Source organism: Condylura cristata, unplaced genomic scaffold (assembly GCF_000260355.1).
Source record: "Condylura cristata isolate star-nosed mole 26May11 unplaced genomic scaffold, ConCri1.0 scaffold00033, whole genome shotgun sequence".
In the NCBI taxonomy this organism is placed as follows: domain Eukaryota; kingdom Metazoa; phylum Chordata; class Mammalia; order Eulipotyphla; family Talpidae; genus Condylura; species Condylura cristata.
In genome coordinates this window covers 11,021,712-11,041,394 of record NW_004567134.1, presented here as the reverse complement: position 1 = coordinate 11,041,394, position 19,683 = coordinate 11,021,712, and the positions used below count along the sequence as shown (strand labels likewise).

The 19,683-nt window shown below is 35.3% G+C and overlaps 1 protein-coding gene across 3 annotated transcripts in view; it reads right to left on the bottom strand.

Moving 5' to 3' along the window:
• The window catches only part of DNAJC13 (DnaJ (Hsp40) homolog, subfamily C, member 13), a 101,697-nt gene that overhangs the window by 39,532 nt on the left and 42,482 nt on the right, over positions 1-19,683 (bottom strand). For 2 of the 3 annotated variants that reach the window (XR_001146007.1, XM_012732157.1), the window contains exons 18-32: positions 17,694-17,769; positions 17,358-17,453; positions 16,507-16,650; positions 14,179-14,193; positions 13,538-13,620; positions 11,910-12,063; positions 9,321-9,424; positions 9,078-9,237; positions 7,422-7,484; positions 6,531-6,632; positions 5,747-5,851; positions 4,830-5,032; positions 3,819-3,903; positions 2,097-2,251; positions 1,507-1,552 (exon numbers count right to left, since the gene is read on the bottom strand). Coding sequence is in view for 2 of the 3 variants with exons in the window: in XM_012732157.1 (XP_012587611.1) it covers positions 1,507-1,552; positions 2,097-2,251; positions 3,819-3,903; positions 4,830-5,032; positions 5,747-5,851; positions 6,531-6,632; positions 7,422-7,484; positions 9,078-9,237; positions 9,321-9,424; positions 11,910-12,063; positions 13,538-13,620; positions 14,179-14,193; positions 16,507-16,650; positions 17,358-17,453; positions 17,694-17,769 (1,591 nt within the window). In the remaining variant the exon portion in view is untranslated. The remainder of the gene's footprint in view (positions 1-1,506; positions 1,553-2,096; positions 2,252-3,818; positions 3,904-4,829; positions 5,033-5,746; positions 5,852-6,530; positions 6,633-7,421; positions 7,485-9,077; positions 9,238-9,320; positions 9,425-11,909; positions 12,064-13,537; positions 13,621-14,178; positions 14,194-16,506; positions 16,651-17,357; positions 17,454-17,693; positions 17,770-19,683) is intronic. The other variant, XM_004692312.2, reaches the window with a different exon arrangement.

The following is a 19,683-nucleotide window of genomic DNA, read 5'->3' as shown; positions in this document are numbered from 1 at the left end:
TTATTTGTGCATACAGAACTGGGGTACAGGCCAGAGGCTCAGGGGCGGTGAGAGGCTTCACTAGAGACAGAGTCCCCACACCGTTTTTGATCCCATTCCTCACTCTACCTCTGTAAAATGTCTCTGGTATAGTATAAAGCTGTTCATTATCATTATTATTTTCTCGCCTGGTCTGTTACACTCCTGCTATGAGTGAAACCATCTGATATTTTTCCTTTTCTTTCTGGCTTATTTCACTAAGCATGATCTTTTCCAGCTCCATCCATGTTGCTGCAAAAGACATGTGCTTATTTTTTTTGGTTGCTGAGTAATATACCATTGTGTATATGTACCACATCTTTTTAATCTGGGCTGTTTCCATGTCTTTCCAATTGTAAATAAAGCAGCAATAAACATGGAGATGCAGGTATCTTTCTGAATTAGTGTTTTTGTGTCTTTTGGGTAGATACCTAGGAGTGGGATTGCTGGGTCGTAGGGAAGCTCCATGTTTAGCAGTTTGAGGAGCCTCTGAACAGTTTTCCATAGTGGCTGTACTAGTTTGGATTCCCACCAGCAGTGCAGGAGAGTTGCTTTTTCTCCACATCCTCGCCAACATTTGTTGTTGCTAGTTGTTTGAAGATGTGCCATTCTCACTGCGGTGAGGTTTTAATTTGCATCTCCCTTATTTCAAGTGATGCTGAACATTTTTCATATGCTTGTAGGCCATCTGCATCTCCTCTTTGGAGAAGTGTCTTTTTAGAGGCAAATTTTTGACACGTTTCTCATTTTCTATTTGTAGGAAATTGGAAATCACATTACCCTGGGCATCACATGAAGAGGAGACAGATTCCTTCCAGGTTGTGACAGCAACTCCTCAGTCCTGCTGTTTGGTCTGTTATTAAGATTTACTCTGCTCTCAACAAAGTCTAAAAAATAGTGCTCCATGAAAGCCTAGCATACTGTGAAACACCCTTTGGTTCTGTTTTGGTAACCTGTATCTCTGAAAAATGCAGGTATAGCTTCAGGTTATCAAAGTTACTTGGTCACTGATCTTTGGATTCCCAATTTTCTTCCTCAGTAAAGCAGCAATACTTTCAGCACCTGAAAAATCAACTTCTAACTTCAAAAAAAAAAAAAACAAAACCAGCACTTCTGTCAGTTTGGAATATGACAAAAAGGCTGAAATCTACCAAATCCTGCCTTACTATATGAGCCTGAGGTGTATAAATGAATTACTTATGAAAATTATCAATCTCAGTTTAATACAGAGGGATCAAGTTCTATTCACTGTGGTGGCAGCCTGCAAGTTGTAAGTAAAGGATTTTAATACTGGAAATTGATTTTCACTTAAAAAATATTTGATTAGGGTGTCTATGTGAAAGGTGACACAAGAATGCAAAAAATAAATAAACAATGAACTGAAATAATATTTACCCTTGGTTGATGTAAATATACACAGTTTAGGAAACTTTCATGCCAAGTCACTACCCCATTAAGTTGCATATTCAGAGGATTTATCTGGCTTACCTCTTCTGACTTGAAAGCCTGTTTCGTATGTGTGTACTTCAAAAACCTAGGGGGAAAAAAAATACTTGTTTTATATATATATATATATATATAAAAAACTACTTGTTTTATTTATATATATATATATAGATAGATAGAGAGAGAGAGAGAAACCTTAGTTTTCTATAGATCTTTTACATATAAAAGACAACTTGCAAATCCATATTACCAAATGGCTTAATTTCTAGTTAAGGCAAGAATTTAAATAAATCAGGAAGATTTTAAAATAATAATTTTATTAAAGTTCTGTAATATAAAAAAAGTACTCAAAGTTAAATGTAAAATTGCATGTGCAGTGTGACATTACATTAAATATATATATTAAAATCCTAGATGATAACGAAAGGCTTATGTTGGATATGATAAACAGTATAATTCTGATTTCCCTCTATTTTTGATTTCCAAATTTTCAGATGTGGAGTTAGAATTTTTATAATGCATAATTTTTCTAAAAGCAAGGAGGTACTCATACACACACACACACACAAAAAAAGTTAATAATTCTGTTCACCTATAATAATTATTTTCAAGATTACCATCAGAATTCTTACCGAGCAACAGGAAGCACATTGGAACCTGTATACATCATGATAAAGAAAAACACGCCACTAAGATAAAGACGAGGCAACTGTGGATTATCTTGCATGACATGGTATAGCAAAACAGCAACCTTCTCAACAAGGATAGGGTCAAAGGTCAGTAGTAGCTAAAAAAAAAAGAAAATGGGTTACTAGGTTGTGAAAAACTGGTAGTAATACTGTCCAATTTAGGATCATGCTGAGGTTACAGTTTTCATACTATGTAATAGTGAACTACAAAATAAAAGTCCACTAGATTCATTAAGTTGTCCACAACTCTTAACAGATTTTAAAAGTGATTCATTTAATTCAGAAATAGTAAAATATTAAGAACTGATCAAAACTCATTCAGGAAAAACTCGAAAGTGTCTGGAGCTATTTATGATTTATAGATAACACTGTTTCTTGAGCAGGATTCTTCCTGAATGAACAGAAAATTAATTAATATTAATAAAGAAAAAAGGAGAAAGTAAGTAGCTATACTTTGGGTCAATTTCAGTTCAGTTGAGAAAAAGATTCCCTTGAAGGCTACTTGAGAACTCAAAGCTGCGCAGAGAATAACTCTCAGAAAAACAGCACTTAAAAAATCTCAATATTCAGGTAAAGATGAGGATAAATTGAATACTATCAGTATTTCTACCACCACACAGAAACTGAATGTTAAATATTAATAAAAGTAGCATTTAAAAAGAAAGACTATTTTATTTTTGCACCCAACACTGGGGTATAGGCCAGAGTGGGGGTGGGGAAGGTGAGAAGATTCACCAATGACAGAGTGGGGAGCAGATCAGTCAGATCTACTGAAATACATTGCTGAAGGGAGCAGTGGGCAAAATAGGAGAGGTTTGCTGCACCATGTGTACTGAATTTGTGCTGCAATGGCTGCTGGTGGCTTCATAGTGCTAAGACTTAACCCCTTGTGCCACCAGGGAGGCCCTAGCATTTCAATTTTCTATAAACACTTCCCAATAATCCCCAACTTGGGATCAAATGTCATCAGTAAGAAAAATTATAGTAATGACAGTAAATACTAGCTCAGCTTAGGAGGTCAAAGTTCTAGATTCCCTTGAGACCAAACAGCTATCCATCTTTAAGTAAGTAATTTCAACTTCTCTGTGTTTTGGTATTTATCTATTTCACAAGGTATTTAGATGAAGTCTTTAGCATTATGACATATCTTACAAAGTAAAAACCGAGATACAGTAACACAGGGTTTGCTTAACTCCAAAAGGGCAGAGTATGAGGGGGGGATAAAAAAGAAAAGTTGCTTTAGTGCATCCGGTATAATTCCTTGATGTGTTGGATCTGCTGCTGTGAAGAAAATGTGACTGGCTCACCAAGTCCACATGTGTGGCCTGCGAGTGGGCTTTCTTGGTGTCCTAACATCAAACTCCACCACAAATTAGTGTACCTTTCAGTTGTCATAGTGGCATAATTTTAAGAAAGGATAATAAAGACCTTTCAAAAATAATTCTGGAATCTGGATGCTCCACACAAGTTCTTGGCTATGTTCCACTGTATATTCCACATATCAACTCAATTAGGAATAAAAGAAATAAATGTAATTTAGGGTTCAGGCTTTTTGAAAATGGAATGAAGTACAATTTAAAAAAGGCTGGGGCTCACAATAAAATTAAATAAGGGAAAATGACTTCACATTATTGCTCCTAATTTGATAACACAAAAGTGACTCACTTGAATAATGTGGGGAAGGCAAGCACTGTCCGACAGTAGCCTTTTCACTCTGGGTAAAGGCCGAATGATGGCATTATCTTGATCCCTAAAAAATAGTTCTTAATGTCAACATTCAATATATTTATTAAAATTGTATGTTCAGAGCATATGACAGTCTACTAGGCATGAAGCATATTACCTTACTTTTTGTTAATGAAGACTAAGCTCTCATACAGCTGGGAACATGATTAGGTATTTTGGTTTAAATCTATTTGGCTGCTTAATATGACTTCATTTCCTTCCAAAAGATTTCCTTGAAAAACAGTACCCTAGAAGAGCCAAAGACTCTTATTTATTATCTAATTGATTAAACTTGGTGTTGTCCAACACACTGTCAGTGGTATTTCCCCCCAAAGGGCATATCAAACTGTTATCCAAATTTAAACTTTAATTTAGCTACATTTAGTATTTTCCAAGTATAGGCTTAATTTTAATGCTGTATTATTTCTAAATATGAACTACATAATTTTAAATCTGATCTGAATTGGAAACAGAACTAGAACTATGAAAACTCAAGTGTTATAAAATTGTTGAGTTACTCAGTAATTTCCACCACAAAATATTTTAGTTCACACCCTCAACAGTCAAGGGCAGGAAAGTGTGGGCGTGGCCTCACACTAGGAGAGCTGTCTTGCTGCCTCAGAAGCCAGTATTCACAGCTACCTTGGGATTGCTGTATGTTTATTTCAAAGTGTGCCTACTTTATGCTCATGAACATGACAAATGTTACTGTTTTCAAGTCTCTACATTGTAACATTATCTGAAGTCTCCCAAACTTTATCAACATACTTTACAAAGTATTTCTTCATATGTTTCAGAAGTTTCAAAACTCAAACTCAGGTCACAATAGGCCATCTTTGCTCTCAATCACCAGAGTAACCCCTGATGTACTACGAAAATACCCATTCAAATGAGGCAGAACAAGATGCTCTGGTGTCCCGGTAACCATGGAAACGTTCGGTTACATTTTACCTGCTTGGGAAATATCCACACATTGTGATCAACATGTTCAATATAAGGGTAGCGAGTTCAGTCTCATTCAGCACTGCCTGTCCACTGGCTACCAGACACCACTTAAGCTGGGGAATTGCCTGCAGTGGTCGCCATCCATCCATGCCTTGAGCCCAACATCTGGTTTTTGCATTTAACATTCCTTTGGTCCACAACTCTTGCATCTAAATGAACAGAAGGTATCATTATTACAAACAGACAAAACAATATGAAAAGGTTTGAAATGTTTGCTATTCTGTAGTCAGTACATACGAACTATGGAATAAATATGAAGTTAAATTTTAATGACAAACCAAATTTAGTTAATAAAATAAATATGTAGATGGCCAGCCTGCAGAGCAAAAATGGCAGAGTGTAAAATGACCAAATTTTATCAAGCAGAAGGCGTGGTCTTTTATAAACTGACTTTGACTAAATTCTGAATGAGCCTAGAAGGCTAAGGATAGCAGAGGTGGATAAGTAATAGCAAATGCTAAAGGAAATTGCCCTTGAACTATACAGGCTGTCTGCAATGGCTCCTACACACATTACATCTCACCGCATCTCACCGTTTCACCCCATTCAGAAACATTTCAGTGAAACAACTGGTAAGGTAACAACTGTTACATAAAATTTATTACAAACCTAAGTGTTAACTGAGTAACAACTTTTAAACAATAAAACACAGTATATGTGTGTGTGTGGGGGGGGGGTATGTGTGCCTTACTCTAAAAATACAAGCCATCCAATCCTTCACGCAGAAATTAAGTAGAAGCACTTGGAGCTGACAACAATATATCAAATCATAGTTTTAAAAATATTCCACATTTCTGAATGTGCTATGCAGGAGAGCAAAGAAAGGCTAAAATCTCCACAAAAAATTTCTCCAAGACACATACCTCATGAAAGCCATATGGACCACTTCTTTCTTTGTCTGCATTACCAAAGTACCATTCTTTTTCACTCTCTCGCTTCATATCTGGGGCAGCTTCGATTACATTACTCTAAATTTTAAAAAGATTTTAGTTAGTTTACAAGGGAGAAATCTGCTACTAGGTACTAGGTAGACTGTAATAGTAGTCAACCATCGTAATTCATATCTGATAGCAGAAAATGCCATATTCTAAACATTCAACTAGCACTTTTTTTCACAATTCAGCTGAAATCTAACATGACATATTTTACACCAGGATATTAAACAAATCATAAAGACAAAAACATCTTCAATGAGCTAAAAGGAGGCATCAGAGAGGCAGTTCCGTAGAGATTCACACCTCTCCCCTATTATTGGCTGGCTTCACTAAGGCCCCCAGATTCCTTAAGGAAAAGCACATTCCCAATGGCTGACAATGCTAAAAATATTAATTACATAACCAATGGATTTGATTTAAATTCTCAAGGTCATATTGACTCAAAATAAGCTACAGAGAAGCAGTTACATTAAAAGACAAAAGAGATAATGGAAAAATAAAATTGGATCTTCACCTCCCATTCTGGATTGTTTTTAAGGTTATTTCACTTTTTTTCCTTGTAAACAAGAGATTTATTTACAGGCATTAGTACTATCATCAGTATTGCAGAAACACATTTGTGATCACATATATTGAATGATGTTCATATTTCTATTATTTTTTTGATCTAAAATTCATTCATAACCTGTTAAAACCTAATCAGCACACGCACCTGCAGTGGTACTGTAGCTCGGCTCACATGGAGATGCGCAAGGGTGAGCAAGTCCACAAGGATTCTAATTCCATTTGAATCCATGAGATCCTTAACATTTTTCTGGAAGACAAAATATTTCTATAACCTAAAGTCTTTCTTTTCAATAGGCATTACTATCGAAGAATTTCCCAGAGAAGATACTCTTTGGAAATAACTGGTACACGACTAGTTATTACTTGGTATTCTCAGACTTTGGGGTTCAAGGAACAGGGATTTAGATAAAGATTAGAAGGACAAAACTGTATTGCAGGTTGTAGGCATGATATGGTAAGAGACATCTGAGGAAATATAAACCTATACACCCTAAATCATATCTTCATATCTCAAAATACAATTTTTTAAAAATCTGTATTAGAAAGAAATTATTGAAGAAATTTACTTAGTTTCTGACAGAACAAAACAAAACAAAAACTAAAGGTTAGTCCATGATGAACTATCTAGTTCTATAATGATCCTGTTGCCAAGATGTTTGTTAATAACTGGAAATGAAATCTGATGTAGTAAAATATGTTCCAGTCTATTTTTAAAAATTAAGGTAACTGGTAATTTCTTAGAAACTATAATTTAAAATTTCCTAGAACTCGCAGCTAATGATTTTCTCCCTCATATTCTCCATGAAAATTTCATTGCCATTAATTTATCCATAACTGTATTATCAGCAAAACACAGGGAATATCTGGCAAAAACATTTCCCTCTAGGGGCTGAAAGGACACAAATCTTTTTGATTTAAAAAAAAAAAAGATAAGAAAATAACCACATATGAATATTTAAACTGTAATGATTCTTTTTTGTTACATACTCATGTTGACTTACTGGGAAACGATAACATTTATGCAAAAATACTGTACCTTATTAAGGATCAACTTGTTAAGGAAGAGGATCAGCCTATCTCGCTCAAGTTTATCTGTGCACTATTGAAATAAATAAAAATTTAGACAGATATTAAACAAAACCACAAATTAAGATATTACCACCACTGGATAAAATGGCCCAACAGCTAATAATAAATGATGTCATCTTATAAGTATTAAGAAATTGAGGCATAACTTTGGAATTATCCTAGTTCTTCAATGTCAGTTTCTGTAGAAAGGCAGTATTTAAAAAGTGACTATTACATTATAGTTTTAAGATTATATATAAAAGGCCCTCCCTGGTGGCGCAGCGGGTTAAAGCACAGCACTAAAAAAGCTAAAACCACTTCTGCATGAGTTTCGATTCCTGCTTGCCCCGGAGGTGACCACATGGCGTGGCAGACCTCTCCTGTCCGCTGTTCCCCTCAGCAGTGTACTTCGTCGATCTGCCTGTTCTGCTCCCTACTCTGTCTCTGGTAAAGCCTCTCGCCGCCCCTGAACCTCTGACTTGTACCCCAGTTCTGTATGCACAAATAAATAAATCTTTAAAAAAAAGATTATATATAAAAATGGAAATAAATGAAATAACTGGCCCAGATAATAACAACCCTTCAATTAAGCAAAAATCCAAAGAACTGGTTAAGATCTTTCATGTAAATCATATCCTGATGAACAGAAGAAAAAATATACCTGTCTAAAATACAAATATTATGCTACAATTACTCAGGTTCACTGTAGTAACAGGTTAGAATTCCATAGTACAATCTGGCCTAACAGCAATAAGGATTTTCATCAGAATGACTATTTTAAAAAAAAAATTGATGAAATGGCTATAAGGCAGTTTACAGAAATTTAAATTGATAAATGCTAAAGAAATGGAAATACAAGTTAATAAAATGGATGAAGAGCTGCATGCAGTAAGAGAGATCAATTTGTTCTCTTCCCCCACCACACCTAAGTGTCAAATGACAAACTTTCTAAAATAATATAACAGACTGACTCAAGGTTCCTTTTTCAGTTATTGTATTTCTAAAAAGTTGTATTATCTTCATACTTTGAATTCAAGTAGGTTAGCACCATTCATTTTTTTTTAAGATTTATCTATTTATGCATACAAGAACTGGGGTGCAGGCCAGAGGTGTGGGAGGTGATAGGACTTACCAGAGACAGAGTGGGGAGCGGAACAGGTGGACTAACTGAAATACACTGCTGCGGGGAGCAGCGGGAGGTCTGGTACGCTATGTCATTTAGCTCCCCGGCTGGCCTTGCGCTCCAGGGGCTGCCACTGGATTCATAGTGCTGAGACTTAATCCTTTGTGCCACTAGGGAAACCTATTCAAGATTTTTGCAAAAATACCAAAAGTATACACAACTCTAAATAAAACATCACTTTTTCTCTTACACACCTGTCCAGCTCATCCATATTTAAAGACTGGTTAAACAGATTGCTAAAGTCACTCAAAAGCAGCAACTGAAAAAAAAAAGCTTGACAAGGACAAATACTAACCCATTAGTCATTTTCCTATTCATCTATTTAAATACATGTAAAATAAGTAAAAGAAAAATATCAGAAAGTTGTACTGACAATGTGATCAAATGAGGTTTAAATTTAGTTTAAAAAATTTCAGCAGTTTCCGGAAATGATATCCTTACCCTCTCTAACATTCCAATGATGTATCTTGTATCTGTAAAAGGTCCTATATCTTCATGACATCTGCCATAAACAATAGCAAGAGCTTGTAAACATAAACACTTCATGTTTACTTTTGGGGTGAGCAGGAAACGATGATAGAGTTCATTAAAAAATTCATACCTAGATAAAAAAAAAAAAGTTTTACAATGGATATAACTATAAGTAAATGGGGAAAACAAACCAAGATAGGAAGAGTGGCTTACGATCTCTTAATAGATCCACTCTCTTCATTCTCATCTTCTTCCAACAGTAATCTCAGGTAATAGTCTCCTATTTTAATTTCCTCTGCCAGGCACTCATATTTAACCTTTATTAATAAAACAAAATTACATTTGCATTTACAAAATATTTTTGCAATTTTCAAGTCTTTTTGTTCAGAGCTTTTCTCTTATTGAAAAGATAACTTTTAATAGGAAAAAAACACCATTTCTTAAAATATCTGGCAAGTCACTGCTAAGATGACTATTTCAGTTAAACGTTGAGTCAATTACACAACAATTTTATGAATGTGAAATTTGCTGATAAAAACTGTCACAAATTTGGTGATGGGAAGCCCATAGGGATAACAACTGAGATGAAAAAATCCACAAAATGTAAAAATAAACTATTATATTAAAAAAACATTGTCACAAGTCTGGATGACGTCTGTGTCATCCCTCAGCCACTTGCCTCCCTTAAGCAAAGAGTAGATGGTGCTATACCCACATGATCTGCCAGTTCACCAAGCTACTCAACGTTTCCTCTTAGTCAGCAACATACCAACTGCAGCTTACACTTTTATCTAGTATCCATTCTCTGTATTTCAAGTAACCCTAAGCTACCAATCGGATGTGAGGTGTAAAGGCACAGACCCCAAGCAGCAGCCAGAGCAGCACCACGCAGGGCCACTGGGCTTGGGCTGTTGTTGCCAGGAAAAGATTTGCACAGCAGTTCCTGACTAAATTATCAAAATATGTTTTTGAACACCTGAAACAACTGAAACCACATAGTCCTCTACACAGATCAATTTTGCTATCTTTCTATACCTTCTGAGCCTTAGTAAATGAGTCTGTCATTTACTAAGCATGTATGTGTACCATACACTATGCTGTGTACATAGCGTGTACTGTATACCGTAACACTAGTTATCAGGGTAAAAAGTAAAATATATGTGATAGCTGGATGGTAATGAGTGTGTGAAGTGAAATTAAGGAGGATGGGGGCAGACAAGAGGGTAGTGGCAGGGGGGAGTAAAAAGGGCTGCTTTCTGAAATGGGGCGGCTAGGTCCACTGAAGTGGAATTCAGGTAACGGAAACAACAAGTCAAGAAGCTATCTGGGGAGACTGGATACAGGACCTTGAGAGGGGAACATGAATGTGGTGTTTTCAGGGAGCGCCAAGTGCCCTGAGAAAGGGGGTGAACAGTAGGTATGAGAGGCATACAAATCGTGTCCCGTGAGGCACTTTTTGAGATGTGAAGTCACAGGAACCCTGGAAGGTTTTGCACCTTTTACAGACATTGCACCTCTGTTGCTAATGGACTGCAGGGAGGCTGGAGGGAAACAGGCACATTGCCACTACCCCACAGAGAAGAGAACAGGGTTCTGGAAAAAGTATGAAAGTGTTTTGAATAGGATTTGGATTTGAAGTATAAAAGAAAAGAGAATTTCAAGGGTTTTGACTACAAAATAAGGAGTAGCTATTAACTAAAATCAGAAAGAAAGCAAGAGAAGTGGGTTTGAGAGATGAACAAGAACAGGGCTTTGGAGTTAGGTTCTCAATGTTTATTGTACATTCAATTATGAAAGTATGAAGTCCAGGAAAAGAAGGCTAAGCAGATAAATATCTAGAAACTACTAGCAAATTAAACATTAAAAAAAAATCAAAGCCAGAAGAATCGATAATACATGGCACACTGTAATACATATAAATGAAAAGGTACAAGAACTAATACTTGGGGCAAGCCAGCATTTAGTAAGTGCAGAGATAAAGGGGAATGAGCAAAAGAGAATACAGACTCTAAAGGCAGATGGTGATGGACAACCAAACCACTGTATCTTTTTGAAATACAATTAGGTTAAAAATCAGCGGGTCGGCCCTCCCTGGTGGCGCAGCGGGTTAAAGCACAGCACTGAGAATCTGAAGCCACTTCCGTATGAGTTTGATTCCCGCCTGCCGCCTGCCCCGGAGGAGACCACATGGCGGGCCAGACCTCTCCTGACCCGCCCGCTGCTCCCCTCAGCAGTGTACTTCGTCGATCTGCCTGTTCTGCTCCCCACTCTGTCTCTGGTGAAGCCTCTCACCACCCCTGAGCCTCTGGCCTGTGCCCCAGTTCTGTATGAATAAATAAATAAATCTTTAAAAAAAAAAAAATCAGCGGGTCATGAGTATATTTAAATGTATGGCTACTGTAAGAATTTACAATATACACGCATATAACTGTCTACCTTGTTTTGCTTTCTCCACATTAATACTTTAATAGAATAGCAAAATATGGCCACATTACACATCAAATTACCAGGGAAAAGAAAAAGCATACAAGTTACAAGAAACAGGTTGTTTTTAATGGAGAAAAAAATCTAAAGGGAAAAAAACCCAAGAATAGACTTGGAAGGCACAGGATCAAACTTAACTCCCATGCGACACTCAGGTACAAAACTAAGTTACCTAAACAAAACTAATTTCTTATTTTTGTTCAGGCAAATATTAAGTTTCTCAGTACTCTCTTCATTAAAAAAACTATAAATTTCTTAAGAATTCCAAAGAATTCATGTTTTTTTTAAAATCTGGTATAAATCAAATTTAAACCTTACCTCAAATTCATGGTGGTTCCAAGAAATCACATTAGCACTGCCAAGTTCTCGATCAATATTAAATGCTCTCATTTCAGATTCAAGGCTATCTCTCAACTCTTCTCGTGTTTTGAAATTCCAAATTAGGTTTGACCTGGCGTGGTCCTGTCCAAACCTACACACAACACACATACACACATACAATCAGAAAATAGTAAGAAACAATAAACATTTTTAAACAAAATCCCTGGAAAGTATACATATAGAATAAAATGTTAATGGTAGATTCTTGTTATATTGTTGTCACTGTAAAATCTTTATACCTTTCTCACTTGTATAAAAGTGGTTATTAGCACAGGATGTTGAGGGGAAAATTCAAACTGTAAAAAAAAATCTGTGAATATTGAAAAAAGGAACCAATTTCTGTTACAGTGTTTAATTCTATAATCAGATACTAAATTTCAGGTGTGGTTAAGAATTTCTGGATTTTGGGGGCTGAAGAATGTGGGATGAGAAACACTCTGCATTAGAATCTCAATAACTACCTGAGAAAGAACACTGCTACACTACAAGCTGGTCAATATTTTCAAAGTATCTTCCTTTCATTCCTGGAATAAGTCTTAACAAGGGATGAGGGGGCTTCATGTTCATTCACATATTCATTCTTGGAAAGTCTGACGTCAGAGTTCTCAGAGAGTTCTGGGAGTGGGGGGTTAATACCACTGAAGGAACCCTAAGTAAACCAAGGTATACTCTTCAAGGGGACACTATTCTATAGATGTACTCCATGCTATAAAAGTACTGTGAAATTTTTTTCAAAGCACCTATTTTCTTTACATAGCAAGGTAGAATCAATAAATCAGTTTCTAGGATGAGTATTTTGAGTTATCTCAAAAAAGATTTGCAAGCTTGCCCCAATGTTTTAAAGTCCTTCTAAAGTTATGTAACTGGAGATGGAGGAGCAGGTGGGAGAAAAAAGGGAGAAGTATATGAAGTCAGCGAACTTAGGCACCTTTTTCCCACATCTCCTTAATGTTTTTATCATCCACTTTTTTTTTAAGATTTATTTATGCATACAGAAATGGGGTGCAGGCCAAAGGTACAGGGGCGGTGACAGAATTTACCAGAGACACAGTGGAGAGCAGAACAGGCAGGGTGACAAAGTACACTGCTGAGGGGGGCAGCGGGTGGGTCAGAAGAGGTCTGCCGTGCCATGGGGGGTCACCTCTGGGACAGGGATAGAACTCATGGGGAAGTGGCTTTAGCGTCTTGGTGCTGTGCTTTAACTAGTTGTACCACCAAGGAGGGCCCTATCACCCACCTCTTTTAAGGCTCCAATAAGGAATAGAGAAGTGATAATGTATCTCCTATAAGCCACAATTAAGTGATTTAAAGCAGTCATCATCTCTGTCCTAATTAAAATTTTCAGGTTAACTTCAGCTCTTCAGACCACTGACACTCATTAAAAGGCCTTAATTTTATTGAAACATCACTAATCATATTAATCTTACTAGCTACAGGTCTTGACGGGGATAGCATGAATATACTGGTAGCATAAAGCACTGGAGTTCCAGGAAAGAAAACCCTGTCCCAACTCCTTTATGGCAAATCTAATTTAATCTACATTGGAAAATAGATCTAAAGTTTACCTATAATAGAAAAGATCCCAATTTGCTTCTATCTTTATTCTTTGTCTTCTCTTTCGCAGAACTACTGGCTTCTGATTTATATTCTGAAAAAGAAAAACACTACATAGTGCTCACACTGGGCCACCACAGGGCACAGACAGAGGACAGTCACTTTACAGGTGATAAGGAATAATTTCTTCATCAAATTCTGGTTGGAAAAAATGAAAACTACATCTGTAAAATAAGAATATCAGCTATCAGATTACATCAAAATGTATTAATCTGCCAGCACATATTTCTACATTGTTACTGAAATACTTTCCATGTAGTGTACAGCTGTTTCAACAGCAAACTTTTATAAAAGTTTACAGTGATGACTAATAAAATTTGTAACAGACTTGTTTTAAACATTTACATGCAGTTAATACAAAAGTCTTGGGAAAAGTAATAAATGCAAAAGATCACAGCTTATTAAACTGGAACCAAGCCAAGAGGAACAATTATAAGTTGAAAAAGCTAGTGGGCAAGAAGTAAGTATCTACATTCAGACACATGTGAAGTATGACTTGAAATTAATCTATTAGACAAAGAATATCAAAGACAATTCCACATGCCAGGCAGTGTAATGCATTTCACACATGAAGCAGGGATTTAAAACTCACCAGACTGTTTCTGTCCTGAATTTAATTATAAAAAGGAAAAAATAAAAAAGTTTTAAAGAAAATAAAGTGAGTCTGTATTTGCTATGCTGTATCCATTACATAAATTTCCCAAGAATGTCATCCATGTAAATCATCCTTACTTTAAAACATTAAAAAGCCCAGCTGCTTCTCTAAATCTATGACTCAAATTACAGGCTACAAAAAGCTCTTGAGAATTCAAAGCAAGCTAAGCTATTTCAGAAGACACAGATATAAAGTATACAACAGGAAGAAGACATCAAATGGGCTGGTTAAGAATCTTTGCTTCACATAAAGCCTGGCGATATTTCAGATATGAAAATTCTAATCTTCAATATGACAGCAGCAAAAAGTAGTATAGACAAAAACATAAACACCTGTAACTTCATTAAAGAAGCGCCAGATTTTACCTAAAAACCAAGAACAGATTAAATGTCATAGAAAGATAAAAAATTATATAAGGAGCTGTTCCCTACACATTTTAACTCTATGCACTCTCAAGAAAACTTAGTAAAGTCACTTGAATAAAGCATATAAGCAATTTAAAAAACCGGTTTTAATGACAAATCTCTCTTTAAAAACTGGTAATCAAGAGTACTGAAGTGTAAATGTTACAATGAAAAGACAAGCCACTTGCTGTAAAAGGTTGGAGACTTAAGCTAAAAGCCTAACTAGCTAAACAAATCTCTAAACTGAAAATAATGCAATAAAATGCAATTTTATACATTAGGCAAAGGTTACTATTAATTCAACATGGAATATTAACCACAAATGGAATTGTATTCATAACATTCTGATTATGTAAGAAATGTAGATCATTTCAAGACCAGTCAGTTAATCTGGACAATGGTTAGTTTTCAGACTTTAGTTAAAGCACAAGGTAACTCAGTATTTCAATGCCAATAATTCTAGCAATAAAACAGACAGGATTATTCAGTTTCTTAAAGATATTAATGTTAAAAATAGTACTGACACAGAATAATTTCTTGACCAGCAAATCTATTTGCCATTATTGCTCAGCACTGTAACACCCCACATAAATGAAACCAACAAGCCAATTAAACCTGTTGATATTACAAATACATCTTTACCTTCAGAACCATTTTCTTTAAATAACAGATGTTATCTATATTTCTAGCTTCAACAACTTTGTGTTCAAGATTATGCTAGATAATGTTATGAAATTTGATACCCCAAATTTATTTTCAGTATGATAATTATGTTGAACACCTTGGAACAACTTATTTTAGAAGCAGATTAACTACCCAAAGCCAGGAGCTTATAGTTCTTAAAAATCACTCATATCATGTCTATAGACTGACTGTCAACTGTTGAAAATACTACAGCAGTATTATCATGTTCAGACATGACTATAACACCTGTATTATTATCTTGTCTCTATATCAAAGCAATCCTATAGGATTGAGAAGGACGTACTGTTATCCTAATTTTATGAAAGACGAAAGTAAGGTTGTTATGAAAATCTTTTAAGTTCCTATTCAGATTAGTAAGTAATGGAACTAGTCCCAGATACAGATATACCAATTCAAAGTTAAGTATTCTCTTTTTATCTACTCACTGGAAGCCTGTCTAATCATTCTTTATAATGCATGACATTCATACAAATCAGCATTAACCTACCTGTGTTCAAGTTTTAAGGAACTAAAAATTAGTCTTGTTCAGATAATGAGACTATATTTGTGCTGTACACCTGATGCCTTATGTTTAGATATTCTAGAAATCCACAAGAAACCTGCTGCTGTGGGAACACATTTATAGTACTTCCCTTGAATGAAGAGATGGTCAAAAGGAAAGAATGTGTGCTCAACAAAAACTGTGAAATCAAGTAAACTTTTGTAGGGCACCTTAAATCATTCCTAACCAGTGCACGGTCCATGCTAGTTAGACAAGCATGCAATGGGTTCTGCAGCTGAAGGATGAAACAAACTATTTTACACCTGACATTGACTTGAGGAGCTAATATTGAAAGTTTTAATTATAAACATTAATGTTAATTAAAAATGCAAATATCAAAACCACATACTGGCTAGTTCTGAATAAAAAAGTTAAACAAGAATGCCTTCATTTTTATGGTTAGAAAACAAAGTTCAGTGGAGGAAGAAAGGAAATAGGCATATGTAGATCCAAGTATAGAAACTAGATATTATGGGTGAAAAATTAAGAGCAGAATTTTATATTAAAATAAATTATAAAACTTTATAAATTAAAGCAGGTGGCATTTCTTATTCAGTGTTTCTTCATCTGAGTGTTCAAGTTACATGTCTGACAGCCATTTCGGTTTTATTTTACCTCTTTTTGAGCAATGCCCATTCTATCTCTCCAGTGCATCAACACAAGGTCCACTTTTTCTTTGGCAAATTTTTCAACTTCTTTAGCAGCTTTTCCAGCTAGTCTTTGCCACTCTGGAACTTTGTTAAATTTTCCATACTGATCCTGTAAAATAATTTTGAAATCCATTATAGTCCTATTTACAAATTTATTCACAAATCTAGGTACAGCTGAGTCATGGCATTTTACATGATAATGTATATTCCAGTTCAGTGAGAAATAAGGTCAAAATTTCTATAATAAACTAAACTTATCTAATTATGAATTTTACTTATCTAATTAGTTTTAAGATGATTCCTTTTAGAGGGATGGCCAGATGCAAGTGGGAGATGGATACAGATAAGAAATGCAAAATAAAACATTAGTATGAAAGCGTGTCTTGAAAGAGGTTTAACTATTTTTCTCAGAGACAGCTGAACCACAATTAAAATAGCTCATGTAAGGAAAAAGTCGTGTATATAAGTTAATTCTTTTAGCTGGCATCTTTGGCACACAAGTTTTCGTTTCATATTATTACATATATCACAATATACACGAAGATTTTTTCTAGAAATCCATTTCTGAACGTGCAAATAAGCTTAAACAAACACAAGATTTCTACTATATTATGATGAGAGTTGTACAACTTTGAAAATATATTAAAAATAAATGAATTGTATACTCAAACCAGATGAATTTCACAGAATGTAAATTTGATCTCAATAAAGCTGATAATAAGTAATACTTTTCACTGGTTTCTTTTTTAAATTTTTATAATATTTCAGAAAATAGTGCTCTCTTCAACCTGAGACACCCAGAACCACCATACTTGCCATTGCTATTTTCACATTATCTCTAACATGCATCCGATCAGCATCTTTCTCAGGAACGGAATCTGAACTGTCTAAGTACGCCAGCAATCCTGGTGGCTAAAAATAAGAAACGAAAACAAAACACACTTTTAAAACAATGGTGCACAAGTTAGCCTTCAAAACCCAAATAAAATACTAAGATTTAGCTACTGAAGCTTAGCATTTATTATAAGGCAACATCTAGAAATGCCTTCTAAGCAAAAAACAAATTTCAAAAGTCCTTTAACAGTATAAATAGCTTACTTAATGCAATTTTATTGAGCAAGAATAAATCTTTCAGTGAGTCAACTGACTTACCAAAATGCGTTTCAACAAGTTTGCCGCAGTCGCATTATCAGCTGTCCAGAGTCCCACTAGATGTCTACTCAGCTGTCTGAAAAAAGCAGACGTTGAGAAAGGTATGCTGCTTTATCTCAGCTAGAACAGAAAGGAATTTTTCAGAACAAAATATCATACAAGAAATGTGACTACAGCAAAAATAAATCATCCTGATACTAAATATTAAAACTATTTTAATGTGCAGAAAGGTACGAGATAGTACCTCTAACATCAGAATTGACCATTAATTAGGAAATTAGAATCTTCACCAAATTAAAATGCTTCCCTGACTAACTCACTAATTTTCAATGAGTTTAAACATGAATAGGCTGCTATCCCATTTAAAGGTAATTTAAATTTAAAGTAAATTAGACTTGACATTAGGTTTGTATAGTTAAGTCCTGATAGAGCAATTAAAGCATCTTGGCATTCTCCTGATTTTGAACACAAATTCAACAACCATGTCCTAACATAAAACCTTCTGCCAAGGTCAAAGAGAAAATATTCTGCTCTGCAGTTCAGACATAGATATACATCTCATTATTTTATTGATTTAAATAAGAAGCAAAAATAAGCTTTATTTGAGCTCTAAATGAAAGCCTAAGATCCATACTAAATGTATATCTTCATCATTATTAATCTTAATCTTAAACTGACACCTGTCTACCATGTATTCTGCCTCATGAGTGGGGAATACATCCTATTCACCATTAACCCTTCTGAACCCTCTTGTTCAAGTCAATCATCCTTTGCTATAAGAATGGGCATAAAACCTGAGAGAAATAACCAAAATCACCTGCAGAAATATGTTTTTGTACATGTTACAGTGCCAAAGGTTTAATGAAAAAACCCAAATTTTATTCTTTCACCAAAAAATGAACACCACTAGAATTTTTATTCCTGTGTTTACTTGAAAGCTAATATTCAAGTCACTAACTTATAATTGCCTTCACTGATTAGATCACCAATTTCTAAAATGGTTTTAATTAGGGGCAAAAAAGATAACAATTTATAGTAGCAATTTGTTTTGTTTTAAAGATTTATTTATTTGTGCATACAGAACTGGGGTACAGGCCAGAGACTCAGGGGTGGAGAAAGACTTCACCAGAGACAGAGTGGGGAGCAGAACAGGGAGATCAATGAAGTACACTGCTGAGGGGAGCAGCAGGCGGGTTAGGACAGGTCTGCCACACCATGTGGTGACCTCCGGGGCAGGCAAGAATCGAACTCATGCGGAAGTGGTTTCAGCTTCTTAGTGCAGTACTTTAACCCGCTATGCCACCAGGGAGGGCCCTATAGTAGCAATTTGTAGAAGGAAAGTGACAAATACGCCATGATATGATAAACTGACAGTTTTCAGTACTTTGCTCACAGTAGGGGACAAATTGATTCTAGTAAAGAGGAATACAACAAGCAGACTTCTAACACTGAAATTCAATGTAAGAAGACATCAAATTGTCTCTACTATAATGAAAGATGATGTCCAGCATTGCTAATAATGCAAGACAGCAAAGGAAATAATTTTTTTTTTTAATCTTTTTGCTCTCTCAGGCAATAAAGATCACTCCTGTGGACAAACATTTACAAGTCAGGGATGCATATAGTTTCTTACAATAGCAACAACAGCAGAAAACCATCAGCAAGACAACACACTGCTACATCTAATAACTCAAAACATGGGTGACAAAGTATCATAAAATATAGTTAAGTCAGAAATTTATACTATTATTTAAAAAGTCAAAAAGAGCACGATTAAACATATTTATGATGCTCTTTTTAAGTTTTATGACTCCTCAGTCATAACACAGTATCTCAGGATGTGTGAAAGGGCCACAGAGCAGAAATCAAAAAGAAAGGTTAAAAGAGCTGGAATTCCCAAAGAGGAAATGCAGATGGCCAACAAGCATATGAAAAAATGTTCAACATCACTCGTAATAAGGGAGATGCAAATTAAAACCATAATGAGATA